Source organism: Apiospora hydei, assembly GCF_038363865.1.
Source record: "Apiospora hydei strain CBS 114990 chromosome Unknown utg000004l_segment0_segment0, whole genome shotgun sequence".
Taxonomy (NCBI): Eukaryota; Fungi; Ascomycota; class Sordariomycetes; order Amphisphaeriales; family Apiosporaceae; genus Apiospora; species Apiospora hydei.
Window position 1 is genome coordinate 3,829,112 of NW_027117363.1, and position 21,179 is coordinate 3,850,290.

The 21,179-nt window shown below is 54.0% G+C and overlaps 6 protein-coding genes across 6 annotated transcripts; 3 read left to right on the forward strand and 3 right to left on the reverse strand.

The window, feature by feature from the left end:
• Positions 1-478: 478 nt before the first annotated feature.
• PG997_003742 (glutathione synthetase) lies at positions 479-2,273 on the reverse strand (the record flags this gene model as incomplete). Its single annotated transcript, XM_066808057.1, has 4 exons — positions 479-1,589; positions 1,644-1,786; positions 1,842-1,917; positions 1,972-2,273. The coding sequence occupies 4 exons, from the start codon at positions 2,271-2,273 to the stop codon at positions 479-481; spliced, it is 1,632 nt and encodes a 543-aa protein (XP_066671675.1).
• Positions 2,274-4,305: 2,032 nt separating this feature from the next.
• PG997_003743 (uncharacterized protein) lies at positions 4,306-9,531 on the forward strand (the record flags this gene model as incomplete). The annotated part of the gene is made up of 1 exon (XM_066808058.1): positions 4,306-9,531. The coding sequence occupies one exon, from the start codon at positions 4,306-4,308 to the stop codon at positions 9,529-9,531; it is 5,226 nt and encodes a 1,741-aa protein (XP_066671676.1).
• A 1,512-nt stretch (positions 9,532-11,043) lies between these two features.
• Positions 11,044-12,706, forward strand: PG997_003744 (uncharacterized protein; the record flags this gene model as incomplete). Its single annotated transcript, XM_066808059.1, has 2 exons — positions 11,044-11,179; positions 11,274-12,706. The coding sequence occupies 2 exons, from the start codon at positions 11,044-11,046 to the stop codon at positions 12,704-12,706; spliced, it is 1,569 nt and encodes a 522-aa protein (XP_066671677.1).
• A 538-nt stretch (positions 12,707-13,244) lies between these two features.
• PG997_003745 (bacterial low temperature requirement A protein-domain-containing protein) lies at positions 13,245-15,726 on the reverse strand (the record flags this gene model as incomplete). Its single annotated transcript, XM_066808060.1, has 7 exons — positions 13,245-13,781; positions 13,870-14,528; positions 14,581-15,152; positions 15,223-15,275; positions 15,337-15,384; positions 15,452-15,475; positions 15,538-15,726. 7 exons carry the CDS (start codon positions 15,724-15,726, stop codon positions 13,245-13,247), a joined length of 2,082 nt encoding a protein of 693 aa, XP_066671678.1.
• Positions 15,727-16,499: 773 nt separating this feature from the next.
• Positions 16,500-18,842, forward strand: PG997_003746 (uncharacterized protein; the record flags this gene model as incomplete). Its single annotated transcript, XM_066808061.1, has 5 exons — positions 16,500-16,816; positions 16,967-17,072; positions 17,132-17,533; positions 17,626-17,675; positions 17,723-18,842. 5 exons carry the CDS (start codon positions 16,500-16,502, stop codon positions 18,840-18,842), a joined length of 1,995 nt encoding a protein of 664 aa, XP_066671679.1.
• A 1,041-nt stretch (positions 18,843-19,883) lies between these two features.
• On the reverse strand, positions 19,884-20,722 carry PG997_003747 (uncharacterized protein; the record flags this gene model as incomplete). Its single annotated transcript, XM_066808062.1, has 2 exons — positions 19,884-20,128; positions 20,512-20,722. The coding sequence occupies 2 exons, from the start codon at positions 20,720-20,722 to the stop codon at positions 19,884-19,886; spliced, it is 456 nt and encodes a 151-aa protein (XP_066671680.1).
• Positions 20,723-21,179: the final 457 nt, after the last annotated feature.

Below are 21,179 nucleotides of genomic sequence, written 5' to 3' on the forward strand. Positions count from 1 at the left end.
GGGCAATGGGAGTTTCAGGTTTCAACAGACTGGTGAAGGTCGGAAAGGGGACATGAGAAGAACGAAAGGAGTTGATAGATGATTCGTCATCTTCGCATTACTTTTTCCTCTCGAATTCCTCGACATGAACTGGATCATCCAAGCGGCGTTTTTGCGGTTTAGGGGAAAGATGCATTCTGATCATGAAGAACGTAGATAGACAGCCTGCTCATCTCCGTGCGTCGCGAGGATATCATCTCGAAAGACTTGACAGGCAAAATTTTGCCTGCATTACCAATGAATAGACAATCTATTTTACAAGATACATACATCTCTTTCAAATGTGATTGTCACAAAGACACTTTCTTAACATGGCTTCGAACGAATACCAGTGACGGAGACCTATAGGTATTTTGTCTTGACTTATTTCTCACCCAACGTCCTCGCTATCTATAATGCATAAACCGACGATGCGATGGCGGTGTTTGGGCATGGACATTTAAACATGTCGTTCGCCGCTATTCTTGGCATGTCCTCCGCCCACCAACGCGCAGCTATCCATACAACCAAAGCCTGCCGCAACACCACCCTCTTCACTCTTGTCACCCTTGGTTCTTAACAAATAACCAGACTGCTCGTTCATGACAATGCCGTGGCCCTGCTTCTCGCGCTGATCCCAGAGACAGGTCCCGTAGATGCCGAGTTCGCAGATAACACCGCCCTGTTCCAGCTTGCCCAGGCGCAGGATTGTGTTGTGCACAGGGGGCGGCGTAATGAGCTCCATGAGGATGTAGGCGCCCCAGTGGGCTTCGGGCATGGACTTTAGGAAGCCCGGAATGGCCGAACGGTAGATATTGTTGCCGCCACCCTCTCGCTGCGGCTTCAGCACGTACGACTGGCACCGGTCTTCATCGAGGGCGATGGCGCGGGCTTTCTGGCCTGCGGTGCTGTTGTCCAGCGGGTAGATATTGGTGAAGGTACGCTGGAGCGCGGCAATAGTGTCGTCGGCATGATGGATGCGCCGTGTATTGCGGCCGTCATCTGAGCCGATGAAGCGGCGAAGGATCGAAGGCTCTGACATGGGATCGCTCGGGGGTGTCGCAAGAACCTGTTGGACCTTCTTGGTGCCGGCAACTTGCGTCAGGACGCTGGGGCACTTGATGGCGGCGGACCTCTCGATGTGGTAGCGGGCCTCCCAGGCCGAGGCATCCGGGTAGTCACCTGGGCCGTAGCCGCTGCGCATGTACACGACAGCGACCTCAAAGGTATGTTTCGGGAGCTGGGGCGGGCTGAACAAAAGCTGTCGGCCGTCGCCCTCGGCAAGGTGAGTTTGCTGCTTGATCTGGGAGAAGGGCAGCCGGAACACTGGGATGGTGCTCGGCGGCGCCTGGACTTCGTACTCGAGGTGGCGCTGATCATAGACGTTGCGCTCGCCATCCTGGACCAGGAAGATAACGCACTTGGGGTGCGGGGTGGCGGAATGACCGTAAGCGATGAAGGCCTGCTTGATACCAGCAGCAAGGCCTCGCGCACTCAAGTTGGTCGGGAGGGTCAGCTGCCCCTGTGAGATCGGCTGCTCCAGCAAAGCATACTCGTTTATGGCCAAGTACCTATGGTCTGGTCAGTGAAGTTGCTCGTCGGGAGAAGCAAGTGCAAACTCTTACTTATGCAGCGCCGAAGTCTGGTATGAGAGGCCTCCGAAAGACGAGGCTATAGTGTTGAATTCGACTTGCTTGATCTGAGGATCTGCTTCGGGTGTGGTTTGGTGGACCATGTAATCCGAACGGAATAGACCAAGGGACAAATGCTGAATTTGGTCAGTACATATAGTCCGAGCCATTCAGACCTGCCATGCTGCTTACCTGGGCATAACCCTCCTCTTTAACTTTTAGGTGAACCTTCCACAGCTCTGTGATGAAGTCATCGCTGTCGCCGATACTACACAGCATTAGCGATTTGCATCTCAACCTCTTTTGGCATGGGTATACCTACTTCTTGACAATCTGAGCTAGAAATTCCTCATCCTGGCTAATAGCAGCATACAGCTCATTGTAGGCCTTTTGGGCCACCTTGCCCTGGTCGTAGCAGATCTGCGGAAAGGGGCTGGGGAAGATGGTCACCGGCACGGCAGTCGACAGGATACCGACCGGGTCGGTCTCGGCCGACACGACGGTGGCCGGTGGCCGAACAGAAAGTCCGTGAGCAGCCGCCCAGTCCTTGACCACCTCGACCAGCCGTTCGCTCTCCGAGGCCGTGAGATCAGGCGGGTAGTTTGCAGGCAGGGTCGAAGGCATCTTGCTCGAGTCGCCAAGGCTTTGTAAGGCGTGATTGGGTGTACAGATATAACAGACCGCGGGGCTACAATATCCTTTTGGGGGGCCGGGAGGGAGTATCAAGGGACTTGTTCACCTTGCACTATCATTCATGAGCTTTGAGAATAAAGAAGAAAGAAACAAAAAATACTTGAAGTTTTTGCTAGGTATTCAAAGTGCAGTTGTAAAGGATTTACACTCCTTAATTTTCTAGCTTCGGGAGAGAATGCCGGGGAGCTCTTCGGAGTGGCTTATTAATGGGATGGATTTCTCACGAGATGGATGCGAATCTGCTTTAGCAACCCCGCCTGCCTCCTGTGATGACGGAAGGTTTCCACGGCATGGTCTGCCATGCGACTTTAGCTGTGCCTTTAGATGGAATCTATGTGGGGTTCACGGTAGGTAGTACTGGGTAGTCGGAACATGAAGTAGTCGCGGAATTTCAGACCGGAGGAGATATCTTCTCTTGAAGGATTGTATAACCACATGTAGATATATGTGTGGAAGTAGAACAATCACGACTTAAGATGTACTTTCCCCTTGGTGCTGAAAGCGCTGCTATTGCCAGCTTACGTCGTACTGTACGCACCAGGGGACAGTCTAGGTTAATCCCTCTATTGGAATGACGTTTTCAACCGTTTATTCCACCGGACAGACCTAATTATTCTAATTGGACAAACAGGCTTGTCGACCATTCAAGGGAAGTATCGTCAAGACGAAAAGCAGCACTCTCGCCATTGTAGCAACGGTTTCTTCTTGGTTCTACCACATGTCTCGGTTTCTCAGTTCATGCTGTCTCACATGGAAGCCTGTGGATGGGAATCGAGCTGGGAGAATTGATCAATCAATTCATCAAATTGAATGCAGAAGCCGCTTTGCCCCACCCCCACCTCACTCAAGCTCTACCTCCTGCTGAGACCCCTGCTGCCTGGTCAGGCTCTTCCCACTAAATTGCAACCTTAGCGCCTTTTGACCCCAAGTCCCATGTCTTGGATGGTCTCGAGCAAGTCGCGCCTCACCTTATTCGCAGGCGCGTGTAGGTTCCAGTTGAGATTCGTGAACCGATTGAACGACCTACCTACATACCTACCTACCTCTACCACCTACCTCTCCCCCACGCCGTGGTTCAGCTATTGCGGCCTGCCGACTGATTGTTCAGAGCCTCCCCGCCATTCACTTTGAAGATGTGTTGCGATCGGACAGTGGAAACAAAAACAATCGTATTCACTGCCCTACAATGCATTGTCCGACTTCGTACGCGATGAACCTGTCGAAATTCATAATCAGATAAACCCACGATCCCGCCTGTTGTTCCAACCACGATTCGAAAGCACCTGGCGATTCGACCCGACCGGCTACACTCACGGTTCACAATCGGCGATTGATGCATATATTCACCAGGTGATTCAATGCAAACACTCGTCACTGGCCCTGGGATACATCCATTCAATCATCTGTACACCTGTGTGCACTCAGACAACATACATCCTATCCGGGCCAACAACTCCCACTGCCAGTTCACAAGACAACATCCCCATTCTCGCTTGGTCTTGCGCCTGCCCTGCTCGTGCAAGGTCAATCGGATCAGGATTTGCTTACGCCATCTTCTGAGCACTCGAAGTACTACACACTTGGCATCCATTTCAGTATCGTCTACCTTGTCGCGATCTTGGAGTCGAGCCCCAGGGCCTGTCGGTGATGCTTCGGACCGTTGCACTTGTTCACCGAAGAAAAAAGGTATGTAGGCAGCAACGCCTCCTAGCGCCTGGGGTAGACGCATATCACTGCTTGCGAGGAGCGCATTCCAGGCTTTCTGGCCCTTCACCATCACCAAACGTCTCATCTTGAATCTACCCCCACCTTCCCTACTTTCCAGCTACATATTTTGCCATGCTGGTCGTCAATCTGCACCCCAGCACCAATTTTTCATATCTTTGCAGAGCTTACTGAACTGAGGTTACCTTAGGCCGGACGCGAATACCTGGTGTCAACTTGAGACTGTTGGATCGAAACAATGGCCCCGTCAGCAGCCCAGGGGAATGATCCCTGGGATTGGGATACCAATCGAGTTGTAAAAGAACTATGCACTAGCAAGCGCTCATGGAAACCGTTCGAGGACCCTCCGATCTTACCAGACCCTGCCCGCCTTGAGAATGCACTACGGGACAACTTTATCAATGGTATAAGTATTCTCAAGGATGCCGATGACGAGTGTTTCTTCAAGGATATCGGTGTCAAGGCAAACAAACACAAGAACACGTTGCGAGATGCCATTTCGCAATTTCGGCGTCGCAGCCGCAAATACAAAAAGTACCTAGTCGAGCGAGAACTGGAAGACGAGGTCGAGGATGAGGTCATGTCAGACAATGATGACGACGAGATTGAGGATATCGAAACCAGAAAACGAAAGCTCCAGGCTGAGCGGATGTCACAAGCTTCAGAAGACCAGGTAGTCTTACAGCTGGACCCTGTCCGAGCCCCAGCACCCGTGGCGGAAAGGGCAGCAGCAGCAGTAGCCACATCGGCTACTATCCCGGATTCTGATGGTCACCAGGAAAACAGTCATGCTAAGGGCATATCATCCAACGACGCCCCTAGTCGCAAGAAGAGAAGGGTCGAACCTTCACAAGTTCTTGGTCATCCTCTGGGGCGGGCCAGTCAGGTCATACCTAATCAGGCCGATGTGATCGAGCAGTTGATGCGCAAGGGTAGTCTCAAGGAAAACCCTTTCCTTCAAGCACCAATCATGGATCCCGCCATGCCTGCAAGTGGTCAATTCACAAACGACGAGTCTTGGTATCTTGGTAAAGATTCTCTTACTCGTGTCGACATGATTGATTTCGATTCTTCTCGCTTAACCGACGCGGATATGACGTTTGTGCTTCGGGAACAGGTTCCTGCTGGCCGGCGCCGGCAGGTCAGTCGACTTTACAAACGTCAAATTCAACGACAAACCCAACGGCAAGCTCAACTTGAACGCCGACGTCAAGGCCTTACCCCCTTACCAAGTTCCAGACCCGACCGCCCACCTGCAAAAGCTGACACTGTTTTTGGGGCCAACGACCCTGATCATGGCGAAGTGCTTCCTCTTCTTGGCGAGTCTGATAGCGGCGACGAGTACGATTCAGATACATGGGCGGAGATCGAGGCCGAGGAGAAAGAGCGCGTCGAGGCCATGGCAAAAGTGAACACTACGCTGTCAGCGAATGATGTTAACTTGGCTCTTGATGAAGGCGTCAATGAATATATCGCAGCCTGGACTGAGCGAAAACTGCCCAACTTGGAGCGTGGTGCGAACATCGAGTGGAACAAGGCCAGACGATCTGGTCCGAAAGCGGCACTCGACAATGCTCGGAAACGTATAAATTATCTGCAAACTCGCCTCGGTGATCTGCGCGCAGAAATAACCGACCAGGAGTGGCGCAACAAGGCTGACATCAAGTCCAGTATGGGGAATCTTGAACCTACAGTGCAAGACCTGCAAGAATGGCTATGGAGGCTTGATGTCCTCAAGTCACCGTTGGAACCGAAAAGGGTTTCGAACGTGATTCGGAGGCCTGCCAAGAAACGTGAACAGCGGCCTCGCCCTCAAGTCAACGACGATGAAGGGGAACTACTAATGAGCGACTCCGAGGATGATTTCATTGTTGAAGACGATGGGCAGGATTACGCGCCTCTCCCGGAAGAAGTTCCACCACAAGATGAGATGGCAATTGACTCTGAGCATGAGGCAATCGGCAACGATCTAGGCGCCCCAGCTCCTGAGCTGCCCGGTGCCGAATCTGTCGCCTTTGGTAGCGCAAGATTATCTACCCCGTCAAATGACGAAGAGCCTGCAGTTCAAGAAAACGTACCAGCACATGTCGCAGGCAATAGCGAGGTGGAAAATCCTAGCCGTTCGACTCCCTCCATCTTCGATGTGCTGGGCAAGCATGCTGATGGTTTGGACGAAATTACAGACCTTACTCAGGCGACTCAGTCACCTGCGCCCTTGCGACCAAGTATATCGAGGCCCCCTGAGACACCAAGACGTTCTTCCTATCCCCTGGGTGTCGTGGACCTTGTCACGCCAGAAAAGCCGTCACCGAGCTTAAAGAACCAGAGCCAATCATCGCAACCGATTTCAACCCTTAAGATGTCGTCTCTAGCTCGTAAAGCGTTGATCAAAGAATCCCCAAGTTCCTCGCCAACCCTGCGAGGCCTCTATGAGCAGCAAGTGAAGAATACCCTGAAAGAGCTTCCCCATGAATACCGAGAGGTCATTTTCGGCATCTGCAAAATCTATATGGATGCACTAGGAGATGGGTCCGACCTTTGGGAAGATTACATTATTCCCCATCTCGGTCACCAATGGACCAGTTCTCCATTGGACCCGAAGTACGGAAAGAAAGACGACGACCAACACAAAAGTGAAAGACACTATTATGTGTCCTGCTACATGGCACGGCTATTCGATATATACACAGAGGGAGTGGCACCCCCCCTGAGGAAATACTGGCAGGTAAGCGACGAGATGAAAAGAAACCTGTGCTCCAGAACACGCCAGTTCAAAGAGTTCATGGACTTTTACTGCAAGCTGGTCAAAGAACTCAGGCGATCATCGTCTGACAACAACACCCCATCATCAACCCCCGCCGACCGTTCTGCAAGCACAAAGTCAAAAGCACCTGATCCCAAACAGCTGGAGGAGCCAGAAGTCATCTCGGAAGACACTGATGATGACGAGACTGAGGAGGAACCTGTCGTGTCCCCGACTAAGAAGCGCAGACCAATCCAAAGGGATCGTGCGGCCCAGAATCTGCGAGACAGTGACAGAGCTCGCGTTAAGGAGCAAGCGAAACGACGGGAATTACTTCGTGCCAAACTTGCTGCTCAAGGACACTCGGAAGCTAGCCAGAACTCACATCTTCTCATCAATGAGAGTAAGGAAGATGACCAAGGCTTCATTTACGTCCCTGATAATATTGCGAGCCGTATCAAGAAGCATCAGGTCGAAGGAGTTCGTTTCATGTGGAACCAGTTAGTTGCAGACTCTCAGAGTCGCCAAGGCTGTCTTCTAGCACACACCATGGGCCTAGGCAAGACGATGCAGATCATCACTCTGTTAGTCACGATTGCAGATGCGGCTGCGTCTGACGACCCGTCAATTTCCGGTCAGATTCCGGATGAGTTGAAAGAATCCAGAACATTAATCCTTGCGCCGCCAGGGCTCATAAACAACTGGGCCGACGAGCTCCTGATTTGGATACCAGATAGGCATCCAATACTCGGGAATGAGTCGGAGAATCTATACAAAATCGATGCGGATACCTCACTTCGTGATCGACATGATCAGATTGTCGACTGGGCAAATTTCGGCGGAATTTTGGTCATAGGTTATACTCTTTTCAAGACTTGCGCACAGAATACCCTGCTGGCTGGCCACTTGTTCGACGAGGCCAATATCGTGGTGGCTGATGAGGCTCACATGCTGAAGAACGAGACTTCCCAGTTACATAACGCAGCCGTGAGATTCAGAACCAGGACCCGAATCGCTTTGACCGGTTCTCCCCTAGCAAACAACGTCAAGGAGTATCACTCAATGCTGAATTGGGTCTGTCCTGGTTATCTTTCCAACAAGAAAGAGTTTGACCACGACTATGCTAGACCGATTGAGGAGGGTTTGTCTGTGGACAGCAGCCGTGCCCAAAAGAGAAAAGCACTGACGAAACTGCGAGCCCTCAAGCAGACGGTTGCGCCAAAGGTGCATCGACGAACTATCGCAGTTCTGCATCATGACGTCCCACCGAAAATGGAGTTCGTTATCAGCGTTCCGCTTACCAAACTGCAACGCGCTCTCTACGAGACCTACATCAAGTTCAATCAAACAGATGACAAAGGATCAATGAAGCTGCTTGCCAGTGCCACCACCCTGACCGTCCTTTGCAACCACCCAGATGCATTCAGGGCTTTACTAAAAGAGCAGAAAGACCACGGTTCCGCCAAAGATGGACCTGATGAAGCAGAACGAATCAACCTGCCCCCTGTGCTAGTCAGCGAATTGCTGCAGATGATGTCTGCTGGAGACCTCAAGGAAGCATCGTATTCGTCAAAGATGCTGCTCCTTGATAAAATTCTCGATGAGAGCAAAGCCAAGGGCGACAAAGTTCTCATCTTCTCTCAGTCCATGAAAACGTTGGACTACCTGGAGAAGATCCTGCGGACCAGGCGCCGGCACTATTTAAGGCTCGATGGGAAAACGCAAGCCAGCAAACGCCCGGGCATGGTGCGAGATTTCAACGCAGTGGAGTCGACTTACGAGGTGTTCTTGATCTCAACAACGGCAGGGGGCCTGGGACTGAACATCACCAGTGCGAATCGGGTGGTGATTATGGATTCGAAGTGGAATCCGCAGCAAGAGCAACAGGCAGTAGGCCGAGCGTTCCGTATCGGTCAGACCAAGCCCGTCTTCGTTTACCGCCTCGTCTGCGGTGGGACCCTTGAGGTGAAGTTGCATCATAGGCAAATCTTCAAGATGCAACTGGCTCAGCGCGTTGTTGACGACCAGAAGCCGATCCCCAAAGCACAGCGTCTGGCGGAGCTGTTCAACATGCCAAGCGACCCGGAGCCTGGAGAGGTGATGGAGCATCTGGGCAAGGATGCTGTACTTGACGGTATACTCAAGTCGGATCTGGGATCGCATGTCAAATCGATCGTGATGACGGACACTTTCGAGGAGGAAGCCCTTGAAGAAGAGACCCTGGTGCAAGAAGAAGAGGTGGAAGCACAAAGATTGATCAACGAGTTTCATGCACGTCAAGGCCGGCCTTTGCCCACTGGTCCTGGTTTTGCGGAGTCTCTAGCTGCCGCCAATGGGCAGCCGCAGCACGTCTCCATGTTCGCCGCTCCAGGTGCTCAGCCAGCAGGCCTGACTATGGTGAACTCAGTTCAGGCCCTTCCTGGTGGTATTTGGAGCACCGCTCCTGCACCCGTCGCATCTAGCCGAAATGTTGTAGCAAATGGCACTTCTCATTCGCCGGCCCACAGTCAATTGGTGCACCAGTCGGCATCACCCCATTTGCCTGCACCGGCTGTGCACCAGGTGTCGGGGGAGGGTCTATCGCGCCTGTTCCCGGTGCCAGTACGCAACTACGACAGGCAAATGTGTATTGGGATAATATCCAGGCCTTTAAGGGCGAGCTTGGTAGAGTCTTCTCCTCGAAAGGAAGCGGCGGCGATGCGGCAAGATGTCGTGCGGTAGCCCATACAGTGGCGGCGGCATTTGAACAGCAGCAGAACCAAAGACAGTTGCCGGGCATCCGTGAGACAAAGTGGGCAGTTATGGACTCGTCTTCAGCTTCGTCTAGATTCGTCGACGCTATAGTGGCTGGCTTGTTGCCACCGATCAAGCTCGCTCAGATGGAGGCTGGTGAGATTGCGGCGAAACGAAAAACTTGGGATAGCCTGCCGCAAGCATCATGGGATCACGAGATTTCCACTCACCGTCACAAGGCCGACACCACAGTAGGACAGCCCCATTCAACTTTTTCGTTTGCTTCTTCTACGTCTCAATAATCGGGCCTGCAGTACGGGTCTACAACACAAGTCTAAAGGCAGCGACTCCTTTCGACACTTGCTAACCTCACACGATCACTAGGTCACTCCTGGACAGGGGCGGTCATCTTCTACTTCTCGCGGCCAACCTGCAAACATCCATCGGCAAAATGACCAGATCGCTCTTGAAGAGTTCAGGGCACAAAAGAGTGGGCAAATCAGCATTGGGCAAATCAGCAGCAGGCTGCCACCATGGGCCAAAACGGTAACCGGTTCCCAGAGAGACGGGTCATCCTCGGCTCCTAGAAAACGCAACGCCAAAAATCCCTTCCAGTGATGCCACTCCCTTCTCGCGACTTCTTTTGGCGATTGCGTGCCCCACTGGCAGAGGCGGTTTCGCATCTCCGGGGCTTTACTCTGTGTTTCATTGTGGATGTTGGCAAGTGGAAGACATGGTCATGTCATACAGCACAGCATGTTTTCGGTTCTACTTTGCATTGGTTCGGCGTTTGCTTCGCAGGGAAGCAAACCAGCGTTATTGGCTTCCTTTTTCTATTTCGTTGAGATACCCCATGGAGCAGTTTCGTTTACATTACGGAAATGAAACAGGACAACAGGCAGAGAAATGGAGGGGAGGAAACTGCCTTGGCTGTCAAGGGAGGCTGGGGAAACAAGAACGGCCCCTGTCTCGCGACTCGGACAGACACGGTAGACATTGGTGTAAATGCAGTACTGGAGTTCTAATTAGAGGCTTCTGCTCTGGGCCAGAAAAAGCGAAGATTTGCAATATTGCACAAAACGCCCTCTTAACTATCTGGTGCAAAAGTGACAGCTTCGCCAAGAGTGGTGATAGCTCTAAACTAACACATGGCAGCGAGAGGGCCACCGTAAATTAACTGATTGCTGTAAGATTTGACTATCAGTTAGGGTAAAGAAGGTTCATATCTGTTTGGAGAAATACATGTGCAACTTTGGGGGCCTAGCATCGGATGTATGCCGAAGTAGTCGGGAGCACCCGGTGAAGGTCCGATAATAGTCATGCCGAACACGGACATATTTGTTGTTAATGATACCCCAACTATCGCCAACATCACGAAGGATCGAAGGTAACCCTTGGTTTGTTGGTCTGAACAACTGATTTATTATTGGTTGTTATTCAACTTGGAACTACGATATTCTCAATACAAGTTTCCATCCTCTCATCTCTAGATAAAACAACATGCCGGTAACTAAGGAAGACTTGCAAAGGATCGCGACTGCAATTAGCTATGAAATACCCGAGCAAGATGTAGACGACTTTACCACGTTGCTCGAAAGGGCACGACAGACGTTTGAGACGGTCTCAGCAATGGATGGTATTCCGGTCCCCCATCTCCTTTGGGCGTTTTACTTTCTTCAGATCCGAGTATTGCCATTCAATGACTAAACTGCTGACCTCTCACTCCAAAGACTACCAGCCGACACCTGATTTCAACCTCACGCCCAGGCTCGACGTCCACTTCCCAGAAAAGGCAGAAAACGCCTTGAACGCCTGGGCGTGGCGCTGCAGTTGCGCGCACACTAGCCCTTCATCAACGACGCTGAAGGGCAAGACAGTGTGCCTCAAGGACAACATCGCGCTGGCCCAGGTCCCTTGCCTGCTGGGCACCGAGTCGTTCACCGGCTGGACGCCGAAAACGGACGCCACCGTCGCGACTCGCGTGCTCGAGGCCGGGGCCGAGATCACGGGCAAGGCCGTGTGCGAGAACCTGTCGCGGGGTGCCGTGTCCGTGACGGCGGCAACGGGCCCTGTCCACAACCCCTTCGCCCGGGGCTACTCGGCGGGTGGCAGCAGCTCGGGCACGGCCGCGCTCGTGGCAGCGGGCGCGGTAGATCTCGGTGTCGGTTGCGACCAGGGCGGCAGCATGCGCATCCCCGCCGCCATGTGCGGGCTGTACGGCTTCAAGCCCACGTTTGGTCTGGTTCCATACACGGGAATCGCCAGCAACGACGCGAGCGTCGACTTCGTCGGCCCCATGACCCGCACTTGCCTCGAGTGCGCGACGCTTCTCGAGGTCCTGGCCGGCGCCGACGGGCTCGACGATCGTCAGGGTGCCGGGTGCCCCTTCCCGGGACAGGTCCCTTGCTACGCGGACGAGCTGAGGGCTAGCGGAGCGGACGGGGCCAAGGGGTTGCGCATAGGGATCCTGAAAGAGGGCCTCGAGGGCGCGGCGATGAATGACGCTGTCAAAGCCAAGTTTCTGGCGGCCGCGAAGGTGTTCATAGAGAAGCTCGGCGCCGCGGTGGTCGAGGAGGTGTCGGTGCCTATGCATACATCATCGCGCGCTATCTACTCGGTCATGAGTAAGATGGGCAACCACATGGGGATGCTGGGACGGGCGACGGGGCGGCGCCAGGTGATGCTGACGGACCTGGCAGAGCGCAAGGGCCTGCCGTACACGCAGGACGCCCTGAGCAAGATGAGCGCCTTCAGCCACGAGGGCCTGCTGGCGGGCGAGCTCGGCTGGTCGGAGTACCCGCTCGCGTACGGGAAGGCCGTCAACCTGATGCGGCGGCTGCGGGACAGCTACGACACGGCGCTGCGGCAGTACGACGTGCTGATCCTGCCGACGACGCTGCGCGCCGCGTTCCCGCTGCCGCCCGCCGACGCGAGCCCCGTCGCGCACATGGAGGCGGGCCGCGGCATGACGGAGAACACGGCGGGCTTCAACGGGACGGGACACCCGGCGTTGGCCGTGCCGGTTGGCTTGGTGCCGTCGGAGGCGGATCCGGGCGTCATGGTGCCTTGTAGTCTGCAGATCGTGGGGAAGTTTTGGGATGAGGCTACGATACTCAAGGCCGCTCATGCGTGGGAACAGGCAGTGGATTGGAAGTCTTTTTGAGGTTGGCTAGAAAAAGATGTACGAGCTACCCCTATTTCTTACTTGTGTGGGTGTATGTGTGTGTGGCGGTTGAATAGGGGTAGCTTATATATTGGTCGGTTGGCAACAAAGGGGCAGAAGAAATAACTCTGCGCATCACTCCGATCGACTTTATCCCAGTCTCAAATTACCTACCTAACCCATCTGCCTCCAAGTATTAGGTGGCATAGCTGCTTATGCCATTTCTGGCTGCTCGCCATGCTTCTTCTGTTCTTGCCACATGTACCTGCCTTCTTGATATACGTGGCTGCCGCTCAATACATTAAACGAGAAAGACCGGAAGCTGCTGTACAATGTACATTGATCTAGCAGGTCGATAAGGAAGCGACAGGCGCGTGTTCTTTCCGCCAATCCAATACTCATTACCATATTAAAGGCTCATGTGAATAGTACAAAACTTTACAAAACCCCGAAAACATTTCCAACCTCCACTCCTCATCCCTTTCCCTTGGGTCCTTCCACCATTTTAATTTCTGGCAAACCATGACGCTCACCGAACCTAAATGTATCCTGGCATACTGCTATGTGGTGGTGTCTGCATTGGATCATGTGCATCGATATGGGCATTGTGGCCGGGGCTCGGCGGCATACCGCCCTTCACGGACATGAAGACCCCAGTTCTGCTTTCGTACGGATCGTACTCCTGGCTGGGACGCGTGATGACGATGCTGGTTGCCATCTGCTTGAGCGGCACGCTCTCGCCGTTGTGCTGCTGCCGCTCGTGGTCAACCTCCTTGTACGTGCCCCGCCCGAACCGGCCGAGCCCGAATTTGCGCGGGTGCGGCAGGTGCGTGAGCACCAGGGCGATGAAGTAGCTGAGCGTGATGGTCGGCAGCATCCAGGGGCTGCCAATGAAGGTGTCGACGGCGTCCTCGTTGGTGGCCACGGTCGCGGTGAGGGCCAGGCCGAGGGCGAGGGCGACGCAGACGCCGGTCCGGGCAATGTTGAAGGGCGTCCAGCCGCGCTGTTTCGAAATGCAGTGCATGACGGTCAGAAAGAAGAGCACGCTGCCGGCACAGAGAAAGGTGTAGATGAACTAGGGGTGGCGTCGGTCAGTGGTCAGAATCTTTCTTGTCTGCAAACAACCACGCAGTAATGCGTCTACCGCGGATCCGAGAACTTACCACGAGCTTGAACCTCATAGCAATGCCGTCTATCATGTCTGATTGGGGTAGCACGTCATACGACTCGTGAGCAGCAGCAGCGGTCTTATCATCGGCCTGATCGCCGCCTTTCTTGCTCTCTGGTGCTTCAATTTTGAAGTTGTTGAAGATACCACTGACCATGGTCAGGAATAGTCTGGTAACGTCATCTGACCATTGAATCATGATGGGATCGTCGTCGGATATGGTCTGGTTGCCCCAAAAGCTGTCGGGTAACGCCTTGATATCTTTCAGCGTCGCATTGACCCCGTTATACGAATTGATGATATCTGGGGGCGGGTATTTGGAGAGCCATTTCATGACCCGCTTGTCCAGCTCCTTGGCGACCGCCGCGGACGTCCAGGTCATGTTTCGGACATCCAGGAGAGCGTCGGATGCTTTGTCGATGGACTCGTATATGCGCCACCAGCTGATGAACTGGTTGCTGCCCTCGACGAGCAGGACCATGGCAATATGGAAGGGGAGGTGCACCACCGCCCACAAGACTTGGTGTCTCGTGGACATGGATTCATCTTCCCCGTGCATCCAGTCAAAGTACAGCTGGAAGATGATGTAGATCAGGGCCGTCGCGGCGGTTACAATGCCGATCAGGGCAGGGCCTTTTTGGGGAACCACGTCAGCTTCCATGTTCATCTCAGGGGTGTGTGTATAAGGGAAGGGGGTTAAACTTACTCCACAACTTCGCGGTGCTATCCTTCAAGTAGGTATCCTTTACGACCAGGGTGATGTTCTTGGCCAAGATGATGACGCCCTCGCCCATGACGATGAGGGTCAGCAGGTTGAGCCGCTCGCCGAAGTGGGAGCCGATGAAGGTCAAGACGGGCGAGAACTGCGAGCAGATGAGGTGCAGCGCCATCTCGACCACGCCGATGACGTACCACGCAATGTAGCCCCGGCTGCTGTCGCGCACCACGTAGCGATAGGCGATGATGGTGTAGGCCCCGGCCGCGACCAGGTGGAAGGCGGCGGTGGCGAGCAGCGGGCGCCGCCCGTGCGTGAACTTGCGGGCCTGCCACGCCGACATGGCGTACTGGAGGGTCAGCACGAGGCGCGAGACGGCGAGGAAGAGCGACATGACTTGGTAGACGGCCGGTTTCTGGTCGTCGGGGCTGAACTTGGTGGCGATGACGGCGAAGCCGGTCATGACGCCGAGGTGGGCGCCTCGGCAGCAGCGCTCGAGGATGCTCTCTGAGGTGTACCGGACGTCGTAGATGCTGGTCACGAGCCAGGTCGTCCAAAGCATCCTGTGGGAGAGAGATCAGTCCTGTACTTGCCCATGATGGCAACGACAACGACAACGGGGGAAAGTCCTACAGTAGAAAACCCATGAAGGACCGTAAAGCTGCACCGTCTGTGATACCGTGAATCTGGGCCAGTGAGTCTCAAATCGTGGCGTATGTAGTTTCAGGGGGGCTCGGTGCGGCTTACAGCGGCAAACACATTGAGGTTTGCGACGAACCACAGGTCGTAGAATAGCTGGAACCGGATTAGAGCCAGGGGTCACAGGTGCGGCAGCCATAGGAGGGAGGGGATTCCTGCATACCTCAAAATTGGACGCGGCATGGCTCTGTCAATTGCTAGTAAGTAATTGCTATCTCCTCCAAAGTCTAACCTCTGAGTGTTACATACCTTTTTGAATGCGGGCACGTCCATGTTTGGTGCAGCCGGTATCGAAGCCGTATGGGCCGTGTGGTCGTCATGACCATGGCCATGGCCATGACCAGAAGCGTGGTTGGAAGGGTTTCTGGGGTCCTCTATCCGCGAAGCAATGAGCCGGAGGCGCTCACCGGCATAGTCAAGATCAGATCCAGTAGGCATGATTTGACAAAGACGACGACGCTGCAGATGCAAGAGTGCGCAGACGAGACACATGGGGGTGCCACCGTCGGCTGAGGGAGAGGTCCATCAGACATCCTATATACACTAGAGTACTCAGAATAGTGGCTTCTGATGGCCTGGATCTAGACCCCGACTCCTAATCGTCCAAACGGGCGTGATACTCCTGATGGACCAGGGGTTCCAGCCTTGGTCGATTGCCAATTTGGATGCACAGTTGAGCTAGGCGGAGGCGAAGCCTCCCCAGCGACATGCCGGCGAAACTCAAAGACGGGCAGTTTATAGGGCTGAGCGGTATAAGCCACCGTACTACCTCGTTGGTATCTCATCCGTCACACCTGGGGCTCATCGTAGGTACATCCCAAAGAGCCATGGCCCATTGCTTTTTTTTATGTGCAGTTAATAGTAAACATCTTCGTCGGGGGCCGTTGTTCTCGCGGCCCTGTACGAGAAAAAGGGATGAAGTCGGTAAGGAGGGCCATCTCGCTATGGAGGCAGTGAGTGGCTGGCTTGGTGTCTGTGGCAGAGTAAAAGCCTTTCTCTCCGATACTTTACTTTAATTTTCATATTAAAAGCTTGAACCTTGGTTTCGCTGATCAGGAGGACTAAGAGTAGTAGCCCTAGCATGTGTTGTTATCTACCTAGTTCAACGCATAAGCACTAGAGGAAACGGGAAACGACCCTCTTTGGTAGGGGCGCCTCGATTTTGGCACCAAATGAGTCTGGAGCATGGAGTGGCAAGCAAACAGGTCAAGATGCATCATGGGCCTGGATTCAAAGGGGCACGGTGGCTCGGCTCGGATCGGATATTACACAAATCCTTCGTTTTGGGCACTCACTCGCTCCGCATCCAGCCCCATGACTTCACCGTCGACGGTGAGTCATCTATGCGACGTTGCCGCGTACGTCCTAACAAAAGCGGCATGGCCTGCCAGTTCCTATTGCCTGGCCATGCAAACATACCATTAGCCGAGCCCGTCGTGACCAATGGAGATGTGCGACCCCCTGCCGGTGATGTTTATCAGATCCGGGCTCTGGGCTTATCTGATCTGTCCGACTGCGGCACGGCAGAGTATGTCAGCCCAAGGCCGGAGTCAGGATGCGTGCCGTTGTAGCATAAAGAGGCCGTAAGCCACCAGACAGACGTTGGTGATCCCCTCGAATGGGTTTCTTGATCATGTATGTAACGCAACTTTTCAGACGAATATAGAGACAATTCTAGAATAATGTCTGACCCTGAACAAAAGAGACATGATGCACCAGTCAAGTCTCTCGGTGAAGTACCACCAGTCCCAGCCACGGTAGGCAATGACTCGGAGAAGCAGCAGGTAAATAATCCCCCTCTCTTTCTACTCCGGCTTATTAACTGACCGTTTGCCAACGACAGCCCGCGACGGCCACGGAAGCAGGCTGGCAACCCGACGATCCAAGAAACCCCTACAACTGGCCCACCGCCCGCAAACTCACCATTGCTCTGATCATCACTTTGGGCCACCTGGTGGGCATCATGTCCGTGAGCATCGTAGCTCCTGCATTGGGGCGCATTGCAGAGGATCTCGGCATGTCCGAGTCGGTTATGCAGGTCGCGTTCTCCGTGTATACGCTTGGCTTGGCCTTCGGACCCTTCATTATCGGCCCCCTGTCAGAGCTCTATGGCAGGAAGCCCGTATGGATTGCCTGCAATGTGTGGTATGTGCTGTGGAACTCGCTATGTCCCGTCGGCAGCAATCAGGGCATGATGATACTCGGTCGGTTGCTGGCTGGCTCGGCTTCGTCTGTAGGCATTTCGGTATGTGTGTGTGTGCCTAGAGCCCGCGTTATGTGATGTCAGGGGCAACAGATGGTTGTGTGCGTATGAACTGACGTCCATCTCCTTTCAAGCTCACGGGACCGATCCTGGCGGATATGTATGGCCCAAAGGATCGTGGCAAGTAAGCGACTGCCGGATTTCAGTCTTTCCTATTCAGCTGTTTCCCAGGATGGTCAATATGCAGCACATCGCGGCTTTACTCACAACACATCCCTTCCCGAAATGTGCGATCTGGTTTCCCCAAGAGAGCAATACTGACCCCCGAGTCAATAGATCCCTTGCTATCGCCTCCTTGCTCCCATATCTCGGTCCGGCCCTGGGTCCTATTGTCGGGGGCCTGGTCTCTCAGCATCTGCGTTGGCAGCTGCTCTTTTGGATCATGTCGGCAGCGAGCGCCGTGATCGCCGTTTCAGGTTTTCTATTGCTCAGAGAAACCAACGGCAAGATTCTCCTCAAACGTATATCTCAGGCAGCATCGTCGTTATCACCACAGGTGAAACCAAAGCCCTTTACAAAGCCCTATCTTCGAAACATAGTCTACCCCATCCAGATCGCCCTGCTCCGTCCTCTCAAACTCCTCCACCACCGGCCCATTGTAACCTTTCTCTCACTGAATATTGCCCTGAACTTCAGCATTTACTTCCTCGTACTGTCCACTTTTGCGCAGATGTGGATTGACCGTGGTCAGACACCCACCGAAAGCTCTCTCAACTACATCGCCATCGCCGTAGGAGCCGTCATAGGCACACAAACCGGTGGTCCCCTGATGGATTGGCTATGGAGACTCCAAAGGGATAAACACAGGCAGCAGCTGCCAGCTCCGACTGGACCATCCTCAAACCCTGAAGCCGCCGAAACAACAACATCAGCAATGAGCGAGGAGCACGACGAAGAGGACGATGCGGTGCCCGAGTACCGTGTCCCTTTCCTAGTCGCCCCCACACTTGTCATGCCCGCGGGCCTGTTCTGGTACGGCTGGGCCGTGGAGCGTCAGTCGCCATGGCCCGTGATCGACGTCGGCATCGGCGTCTTCTGCTGCGCCTCCTTCATGCTGAGCCAGGGCCTCTACGCGTACCTGTTCGACGAGTTCGGCGCGGGCGAGTCCGCCTCGGCCAACGCCGCGGCGCGCATGCTGAGCAACCTGCTCGCCTTCGTCTTCCCCCTCTTCGCGCCGCAGCTGTACAGCGGGCCGCTGGGCTACGGCTGGGGCAACGGCCTGCTGGCCTTCCTCTTCGTGGCACTGGGGTCCCCTCGGTCGTCGTGCTATGGTGCTGGGGGCCGCGCTTGAGGGCGATGGGGAAGGTTGGCACGTAGTGGGGGGAGAGGATGGGCTAGCGGTTCAGGGGGCTGGCGCCGTGCATGGGTGGCTTGGTGGCCGAGGATGTATGTACGCTGATTTGGCAATGGGCACATTCCAATCGTGCAAGGATAATGTCCGTCACTTTCATGCAGATCAATTACTTGGAATAAGGCACAGATAACTTTTCAAATTAGGGAAGTAAGAAACAATAATAGAGGTGCGATAAGTGCCCCTCAGGAAAAAGAAAGAAACGAAATGAAAGACACGATGACTTATTCCTAATATCATACATGAAGGAGTGACAAGAAACATCGATGTTTTGCCCATCACACTCTCAGACGCAAGTCCTCCTTTCCGTTCTGCCCACAGGCGACTCCTCTCGCATAGAAAGCCTAACTCGTCCTTAGTACCTTTGATACGCTTGGTACTCAGTCAGCTTGAATTCTTCCCTAAATTTCTGCATTAGGATATCATATCTCACCGGAGTTCGGTAATCGTCTCCGATACCACTGCCACCCCCTTTTCTTGTGTTGCGATTAGTTTCTTCCGCCTGTGGTTACATATTATTAGTATACATTACTGGGGAGTGTATGGGATAGAAGGGGCGAAAGGGGCAAAGGGGCAAGAAGGAAATTATCCGTACCTCGGCGGCCACCCCTGCGTCCTATATCGCCCAACGTTAGTATTCCTCGAATGGGGAATCTCCCCCGGGACCGCGGACTCACCTCCTCGTCGACCTGTCGGCGTCGGGCATTAGCATCTCTCTGTTATCAAAGTAGTCTGCTCTAGGAATATGACACATACCTCCTCGGCCACTCCTTCGTCCTTGAGCACTCGGTGTCAGTATTCTTCAGCTGTACGGCAACTTGGAGCAAGATTGTGAACTCACCACCGCCGCCACGACGGCCACCCCTACGACCTACAGTCCCCAGCGTTAGTCGTCTCCTATCGTGAAGCAAAACCGCCCCTCAGGTCACAAACTCACCACCTCCTCCGCGGCCGCCACGTCGTTGCTATATCAGATTCAAGTCAGAGAACGTCATCGCAAGGAATTGGAAGTGGGGGTAAACCTACTCTCTTCTCGAGGCCACCGCTACCCTCCGTGTCGATATCGCGGGCCTCCAACTGGTCATCGTAGCCACCGGCGAGGTCTCTCTCTTCGATGTCGGCGGATCTCGGTGGCAGGGCACCTAGCTCTCCCGACAGGTCTGGAGCCGAGTCCAGAGGGGTCGGGTCGGCTACGGGAGCGGGGGCACCCATGCCGCCGTCAGCATCTGGAATGACGAAAGAGAGTTTAGCTGTTTGCTGGAGCAGGTAGCGCCAAGCACACTTTCCCAAAAACCCAGAGAGTTCGCGGCGGTACGCATGCATATTGATAGAAAAAGGGGGAACCCATGCTAGTGTCAACTCACCTGGAAAACCTGCATCCCCAGGAGCACCTGGGGCTCCGAAGGCGGGAGACGGTGGGCCTTGTCTTGGGCTCACTACCCATCCTTGGTTAATACCAGACATGTCGCCATGAAATATACCAATGTACAAGGAGGAGGTCGGAAAGAGTCTTGAGTTGGGGACCTACGGTTCTGCTTCTCATCATCTTCGGCGACATCTCGTCCTATGACACGGAGTTAACTCGAATCCCTAGGGGGGATGCATGTACACTCATTGAGCAACACTGGAGAAGGGTCAGGGAGAGGGGTTCGCTGGAGGAACAGCTCACCATAGATGTCCTCAGCACCGTCGAAGGCGGGAGAAGTCTGGGGGACCTCATTGGTGCGGACGTCGATTGCAGCGGCGGAGGCAAGAGGCGCGGCTACGACGCCCTCAAGGGCGGCAATGGCGAGCAGGACGACTGCAAGAATGTTCTGCATCTTGTTGGTTTAGGGAAGTATCGTTTGTGATATGCTACTGGATGTGCAAGTATATGAACAATAGAAGGCCACTAAAGATGAAGGTGGCTTTGTGATTAGGTAGGAATTTGTCGACAGGATATGATGGCACTGATATTGACCATGTGCTGCTGATGAAGGAAAGGCAAGAAAATCGAGTGAGATGTCGAGGAATCCAGAGGGTTTATATGCTCGCAGACGGTGGGTAGGATTGTACATGCTTCGCCAATGCCAACACGCTTTTGCTTCCCGATTCTTGCGCATTTACTGGTTCGTCAGTCGCCGTCCTTCTCTTGCAATGTTCATCGTACGATGATTGCTTTGCGCTGAGGCCCTGAGCCCGTCCCCGCGCGGAAGAGAACAAAGAGAAGGTCGATTATGCAGGCCACGGTGTCAAGCGAGTAAGTCGAAGCTTTTTTTTAAGCTTCTCCAAATTCTC